An 8,148-nucleotide genomic window follows, 5' to 3' on the forward strand; every position below is an offset into this window, starting at 1 on the left:
CGAAATTTGATCAACATCTCAATATGCAACTTAGGACTTCACCAACGATAGTAAAAATAAAAGGAGAAAGTGTATCTCCTTGACGTAGTCCCTTCTCACTACCAAAGTAACCATAAGACGATCCATTAACAAGAACCGAGAACTTTGAGAAAGTTAAACAATTTCTAATCCAAGCCCTCTAAACACCACCAAACCCCATTTTGAATAGGATTATAAACAGATATAGGCCTGATTTTCAACCCGATAGACAACCATAGGCCTGTTTTTTTCAGTTTTGCAAATCTGGGCCTCCATCCATGTTTCCATCCAATTCCGTTACTTTTGTCAATTTCTCGGTCAACACAGTCAATTTCTCATCAGATGAGATGAGTTGATGACACTCAAATTACTGTTTTATCCTCGATACACGTGTAAGCTTTTTGGTGGATTATCTAAATCTATTGTAAATATCGGAAAAAATCAACAATTTAGATTAAATGAAATTGAAAGTGGCCACGTGTTGCAAGGTTGAGTATGGATCTCAGCTGTGAAAATCTCACTGAAAGTCAACGGCAGAGATTAGACAAAAGTGATAGTGGCACTTGTATTTATTTTGTCCACACATCTTATAAGAGAAATCTCCATGAGATCCAACGTAAGCACCGGCGACATCATCTTATTTAGATGCATGCTCTGATAGATATGCAGCATATGCTCACATTTTCCTCTTTTCTTCATAAGCACCAGCAACACCATCTTCTTCCGACTCCACCTTCTTCCGATTCAGAGAATGTCTACCACGTCCCTTCAGTTCAGCACCATCCCCACTCATTCCACTACTAGTACAACGACAGTCACCACCAATTCCTTCTTCTTCATCCTCTATTACATCTAATGATGATAATCACAAAATTTTTGATCAATTTCAATCAAAATTAACGGGTATCTGGAGAAATTAGTGATTATTACTGAATTAGGTATGAATCATTCTTCTATTTCCTACTTAAGCTTCAATTTTTTCTTGAATTTTAGCTAAACTGAAAACTTAGGGTTTCATAAGTTTGGGGATTTTATTGGGTGTTTTAGAAATTGTGTTGAAATATAACAATGGATACTCTGATATGAATTGGGTTTTCTTCTGTTTCGAGTTTTGTCTGTGTTACCATTGTTTTAACTTTTAAGCAGCAAATTTGTTGTTGTTGAGTTTGTTGTAACAGATGGTTAAGGAATTTGTTGTGGTTTAAACAGATAAAGATGAAAATGCTGCTGGTGGTGATGAATTAATGTGTATGAATTAACTTACAAGGAAATAGAGAATCTGTTCTTTCCAAGAAATGAGAAAACAGATGGTGAATGATGATGATATATTGGTACAAAAGAAGAGTTAGAGTCTGTGGTTATTGAGTCTCAGAGATTTGAGTTGAAAATGAATTTGTAATGGGTGATCTTGAAGCTGTAGAAAATTTATGGATACTGTGGTTTGGTTATGAATTCAGGGGTGCAATTAGTGATGGTATTTGATGGAAGTCTTGAGAAGAAGCAGCACAAATGGCTCAAGAATGGTGGTTGTTTGAGAATGTCTTGTAGAGGATCTAATTGAAGTAATCTGGGTTTGTAGTTGTTTGAGAAATCAAGGTGTTCAGATTTTTTGGGCATTGATTGTTACTAATTGATGGGTTGAAAGATGATGATATGTTAGAGATTTTTATGAACAAAGATATTGGGAAATATAAGATACATGATAAGATAAATGTTTGTGAGAAAGTAATGCAGCTTGTAAAATGAAGAATGATTACAGGATGTGTAAAAGATTAAGTGTATGCAAGCTTTGTTTTCGTGATATCGGTCGCTATATGAAGGTAGTTTCCTGTATACAACTAATGCATCCAGTTCTGATGCAAATTTCATTCAGTAATCTTGGTTCTATAGACGTTCAATATGATGCATATCTGTTTTTTTAAGCATAGATGCATCTTTTGATGATGTTGTAGTTTAATGAAGAACTTTCTGCATTTTACTGGTGCTGAGTGTGGGATTACTTTTTTCAGTGGCTATTGTGCTCATGGAATGAGTATTTGGTTCACTTTCATGGATATTGTTGCTAGTTAGTTCAGTTGGAGCTGATAGTGATGGATTCAGAAGTTTTTCGTGTGCTATACTTCACCTGCTACTTGTATTGAGTACTGCATGTGTACGTGTGAGTGCAAGTGCGCATTGGTGATTGTTTGCAATAATTATGATGGCCTGGAGTTAAGTTACAACACTTTTGTTGGTGATTCTATTGATTGTTTGCGTGTTAAAGTGTTGGTACAGTGGAATGCAGATAGTGATAGTGACATGAGCTGCAACAGATAGTGACAAGAAGAAATCGTGGTTGCTTAATAGGTTTTGCTTGTGATGCTGCAAAGCAGAGTTGAGATAGGTAATAGCTGAGAAAGAAATGGGTAATTGCAGGTGAAGTTCTTGTAGTGTTGCAGGATTGAATGACATGATTGCAGGTAAATGTTGTTGAAGATGGATTGCTATTTGTATAGAGCAGTTGTTTATCGGTGGTGATGTGTATTTGGTCATCATGGGTTGCTAGAGAATTTTGAAGCCAATTCATGAGTGGAAAGCGTAAAACAGATGGTGACTTTGATGACACGTGAAAAAAATGATGACGTGGACAATGTACACGTGTATACCCAGTCAGAATCGAGTTATTGGTAGAATCGGTGATTTAAATGACAACTAGGCGAGTTTAAGGATTCAAAGGGCTTAACAGTATTTTTACTCTACACTAACGGCGCCAAAAAGGTGGATAACCACCGTTACCCGTTTTTTCAATAAAACGGTCAAAACCGGCCTAGATTTGTAATTTTCAAAAAAACGGACCTATGGTTGTAACCCTGAAAAAAACAGGCCTATATTTGTTTTTAACCCTTTTGAATAAGACTTCGTTTAGAAAATTCCAATTTACATTGTCAAATGCCTTTTCAAAATCGAGCTTACAAACCAACCCCGATAATTTTTGGCGAAGTGTAGAATCCACACATTCGTTTGCTATCAATACTCCATCAAGAATTTGTCTTCCTTTAATAAAACTAGATTGAGATGTTGAGATTAGAGTAGGAAGGTATACCTTTAAACGCTCCGCCAAAACCTTTGAGATGATTTTATACACACTCCCAATGAGGCTAATTGGACGAAAATATTTTACTTCCTCTACTCCCGCCTTCTTAGGAATAAGCGCAATGAAATTTTTTTTCAACGACGAATGAAGAACATTGTGATCATGAAATTCTTCAAAAACCTTTATCAAATCTTCTTTTAGGAAGCTCCAACAAACAATAAACAATTTCATAGGATATCCATCCGGATCCGGAGCACGATCAATTTCCAAATCTTAAATTGCATTCGTAACTTCCTCTTCACTAAAAGGTCTCTCCAACCAAATATTTGCATTCTCATAAATATTCTTTAGACACATATTTTTTATTCTTAGACGGTTGTTTGAAATTTCTTTAAACGCTAACACAAAATGATTTGCAATACCCATCTTTATTTCATCCTTGTTTCCGGTCCAACGTCCATTGATGCGAAGGTTATTGATGTTGTTAAAAGCTCTGTGACCTTTCACCACTCGGTGAAAATGTTTGGTGTTGCGATCGCCATCTCCAAAATATCTAATTCTTGACTTTTGCTTCAACAAAATGTTTTGACGACGATGAGCCACCTCAAAATCAACTTTAGCCGTCACAAGCAAGTCTTCTTCAACTTCGGTGAGACCCCTATCATCATCTTAATCGTCAATTCTTTCAACTTGGTAAGAGCCGTGTCTAAAGCCCTATCAATACTCCCAAAGACATCGCTATTCCACACCTTTAATTTATCCTTTAAAGCGTTTAACTTTTTTGCGAAACATTCACCTGCCGTACGTATAAAAGAAAAAGACTCCCACCATTCTTTCATTAAGGGGATTATGTTAGTACCTTCAAGCCAAGCTAATTGAAATCGAAAAGGGAAAGCACCCCAATCCGAATCCAAAGCGCACAACTCAACAGGAAAATGATCCAAAAAAGGCCTTGCAAGGCGCTTGAAGATCATATTTGGAAAAAGATCTTCCCAATCCGAAGAGAAAAGAAAACGGTCAATCTTGTTCTTCTTGTTAGGCGGTCTATTTCACGTGTACTTAGCACCGGAAATAGGAAATTCTACAAGATCAAGATCATTACATAAATCATCAAAGAGTTTCATTGAATTTGATGCTCTACGTAAACCTCTTCTCTCCGCCATGTATCTTACCTCATTAAAATCTCCATCGAAACACAAAGGCATTCCATCCCAATAATCATGTAATGTAGCTAGCTCCATACGAAATCGTTTTTTCTCATTCACATTACATGGACCATAAACACCAATTAAATCCCATCGAAAATTATTCTCAATACTTCGATAAGAAATACTTATAAAAAAAATACCTTCAAGAAAGTCGTCAACTTCAATCATATCCGAATTCCATATCAACAATATTCCACCCGATCTTCCATACGAGTTTAACGCAATCCACCTACATGGGAGTTGCACCCCAACATTAACGCACAATATCGTCCGTACAAGAGCTAAGCTTCGTTTTTTGAATCATAAGAATAGCAGGCTTCCACCGTTTCACAAGCTTTTTTTAACTTAGAGTGCTTGTCCGGGTGTCCAAGATCATTAACATTCCAAGAAATTATCTTAAACATTTAAAAATAACCCAGTAAGCACAAAAACCAAATTAACCAAACATTATTTTGTAACACTAGCTCCCGGAGCCAATTCGTCTCTAAATGCATTTGCATGAGAAAGAAATTTATTTGACACAAAATTGATTTCTTTATTTGAGAACTCAATCCCCGAATAGTTATCGGATTCTTTGAGTTTGTCGAAAAGTACCTTGAATTTCTCGGGTAAACCTTTCGCCATCTCCAAAGCATCACCGTCATCTTGTCGTGATCGCTTTTTACTATTACTTGTTTGCGACGCCGCATTATCACTACCATCACAATTTTCTTCATGCATTTTTTGAATTTCATTATTATCACAATTGTTTTGCTTGGAATTGACCTCCCTTTCCATAACTCTTTTTCCTTTCTTACTTGAAACTTCCCCATTTAGAGTGTCAGAAAAACTAGATCTAAGGGAAACTTTTTTAGATAATTTCTCCTTTAGTCTCTTTTTTAGACTTCTCAAAGATGAACTGTCCAAAGAAACGGAGCTGGATGCATGACTGACAGTCAAAAACCCTGCTGCTACTGTTGCCGCAAAAATAACTTCTTTCTCTTTATTTATTATCGAAGTTTGCTTTGAGCCCATCAAGGGGAGCCCAAGTCCATTAGAAACAAAATTATTTTCAAAATTTGAATTAAAGTTATTCCGTACTGAAACAGAACTGACCGGATAAGGGTGTACAAAATGTCCCGAAGCCTCCGGCCTGCCATTTATCGCCCGAGTCCGAAGGAGCTATGGGCACCCCACGATCTGTCACGGGCTTGTTCGGTCTGCCCGATAATTATAAATGGGTGAACCCGGATTTCTGTTCAAATATTGGAGTCCGGCCTGTTAGCCTGCCCAGTAGCCTGTTTAGTTACCCGGCCCGCCTTACTGCCGTTAGATAGGAATAAAATTTTCTACTGGTGTGATGGATTTTTCAAGAACTTAAATTTCAAATTTGGATAATTTATTGGGGTTAGAGAAAATTTTGAATTACATTTCACAGTAATGAATATGAATTGCTTGAACTATCATTTGAACGAGTTACAGATATGGCATCATTCATCAAACCAAAAAGACAAACCTATGTACCTTTTAAACTTTTGAATTATCTTTTGGACCCGAGGCCTGCCCGGCTGGCCTGTATTGTTTCACGGGTATGAGCGAGCGATGGGCATTAATATTTTGCTACTGCCCAAACCGGCCTGTCTTGTTAAACTTAATGGATAATAAGGACCACAAGTCCATCCGACCCGGCCTTACTATAATCGGGCTTGGGCTGGCCTGCACGGCCCGATGTACACCCCTGTGACCGGACTATGTGGCATAATTCTGCCTCCACAAGTACCTCTCTGATGCCTTGACTTTCTTTGTGACCAGTAGATTGTTTATTAACTTCTCCCAATCCTGGATTGCCACGTTTCTCTACTTCTTCCCCAAGTCCGATCAATGGAATCCTTCTCTGGCGCCACAGATTGTTATCGATTTGATGCATACGAGATTTATCGATATAAATTGGTTTAAACTCAGATTTTGATGTCTCCAATACCTCACCGATCATTCGAATTTCTACCCAAATTTTTGTATGCTCCAAAGCCAGCTGCTCACACCATACACCGTTACTAACTGGACCATTCACCTTCACTCTGACCTCGGACAGATCTGTTGCTATTGAAGTTTCCGGACAGACCTCCAAACTTATCTCCTATAGGTTTATATGTATAGAAATCCCACATATTAAAAGGAACCCCACCTACTCCAATCCATACTTTTTTATCTCCTATCGGATTTGGCTTGTGGATTGCATTAATCCCTGCAAACCAAGGATAGATATGAATTTCAGTATCTCCAACTTTCCCCATTTTAATTTTTCTGGCCCTAGAGAATTAATTCATCATTGGTTTTTATAGTAAACACAGCTTTTAATCCATCGATTGGTTGTAAATCAAAACCCAAACTCCATCCAAATTTGTCCATCATCCAAAATCCGACTTCTTTCAAATCAAATTCATTTGAGATAATTTCCACTACCATAGTTCTTTGCCAGAGAGAATTGAATTCCTGATTAGAGATTGACTTAACCGTAGTTGCTTGAAATTGAGGCTTAACAATGGACACTTGCTCTTTTTGAGTTGCAGGTGACCAAGCATTAACATCTGACTTAGCCCATGAGACCTTATTTTCATTCCTTGCCTTTGTATTTGACAATCCATTCATCAAACCTTCAAGAATCCCACCATCCAACTCCATTAGTACCGGAAGGAAAGTACAGAGTAGATGGATGCTCTTTGTTATGAGAAACTTGTAGACATATAAATTTCCCATTATCATTCTCTTTTTGCATAGCCAACATCCAATCATCATCTTCCTTGAAGTTCCATTTAGACGTGTTTCCATCACCACCATTAGCCTCCTTCTTTAGAATACGAGATAACCAAATTCCAGCCCTAAAGGTAAGCCAGCAGAATCATCTTCTTATACCTGACCATATTGCAAGATGGATAATGTCTCTTGATCCCTTTTTCCCCATGGAACCTCCTATAATCTTTCTTTCCACCTTAATTGATTTCCCTTCTCTTGACTGAAAATCTGATCTTCCGCTGCCATAACTCCACAGCCCCTAGACGAACTCGAAATATTTATAACAATTCTTGATCGTCTTCTTGTTGCCGTAATGAAACCCTCCTTATCCACTGTTCTGTTGAAGTTTACCATATTTATCCGACGAAGAACACTAACCTTTTTTTTTATGAAAAAAACCCACTGAAAAATCCTCACTCTTTCTTAATAAATTAAATTAAAAATAACGGAAAATGATTCATTTGTCAAAATATTTTTAAAACACGGTTCTAATGGACGAGTAAAAATTAGTATGAGTGAAATAGATACAAAAAAAAGAAACAACAAGGATGAAACTGGATTCATCCTGGCTTAAACTTAAAAAATAGCGAGGACGAAACTGGATGCATCTTGTGTAAATTAAAAATAAGAAAACGTATTTGAAAATGGGTAGGATGAAACCGTTTACATCCCGACTATTTTTATATTTTTGTCCATTTAAACAGTATCAAAATCTAGATATCTTTTTCACTCAGAAATTGTTGATTTTGGTCTTTTTAACCAATTTTGTGTAAAAATAAAATTTCTGAAGAACCCATGTTTGATTCCTCTCTCTTCTTGAAACCGGTCATTAAGATAATATATATTTATAGCCCAAAACATGAGATGTGGGGTTAAGATTAATGGTTTAAGATTGAATTTAGGTTTCCATATTTTTCGTGAGACTAAATAAATCTTAATTAATTACATAATATTAACAAAAGAATTTTTTTAAGAAAAATCCGTTTGAATCCGAGATTTAGGGTTAACTTTCAACTAAATATAAGCTTCCATTAATTTTAGATCCGAGACTTAGGGTCAATATGAGGAACCCATGTT

General features: G+C 36.7%; 1 protein-coding gene and 1 long non-coding RNA gene across 3 annotated transcripts; one reads left to right on the forward strand and one right to left on the reverse strand.

Annotated features, from left to right (window-relative positions):
- Positions 1-497: 497 nt before the first annotated feature.
- Positions 498-2,726, forward strand: LOC113347735. Its single transcript, XR_003359213.1, has 2 exons — positions 498-956; positions 1,228-2,726. It is a non-coding gene; the product is annotated as an uncharacterized LOC113347735 (long non-coding RNA).
- A 161-nt stretch (positions 2,727-2,887) lies between these two features.
- LOC113347733 lies at positions 2,888-7,610 on the reverse strand. 2 transcript variants are annotated; one of them, XM_026591401.1, is made up of 3 exons: positions 4,894-7,610; positions 4,264-4,528; positions 2,888-4,172 (listed from the first exon to the last, which is right to left on the reverse strand). In XM_026591401.1, exons 1-3 carry the CDS (start codon positions 5,109-5,111, stop codon positions 4,062-4,064), a joined length of 594 nt encoding a protein of 197 aa, XP_026447186.1. In that variant the 5' UTR covers positions 5,112-7,610; the 3' UTR covers positions 2,888-4,061. The 2 variants fall into 2 exon arrangements, with proteins under 2 accessions (XP_026447186.1, XP_026447187.1); XM_026591402.1 differs by having other exon boundaries at positions 2,888-4,694; positions 4,894-7,607.
- Between the last annotated feature and the right edge of the window lie 538 nt (positions 7,611-8,148).

Source organism: Papaver somniferum, chromosome 2 (assembly GCF_003573695.1).
Source record: "Papaver somniferum cultivar HN1 chromosome 2, ASM357369v1, whole genome shotgun sequence".
NCBI lineage: Eukaryota > Viridiplantae > Streptophyta > Magnoliopsida > Ranunculales > Papaveraceae > Papaver > Papaver somniferum.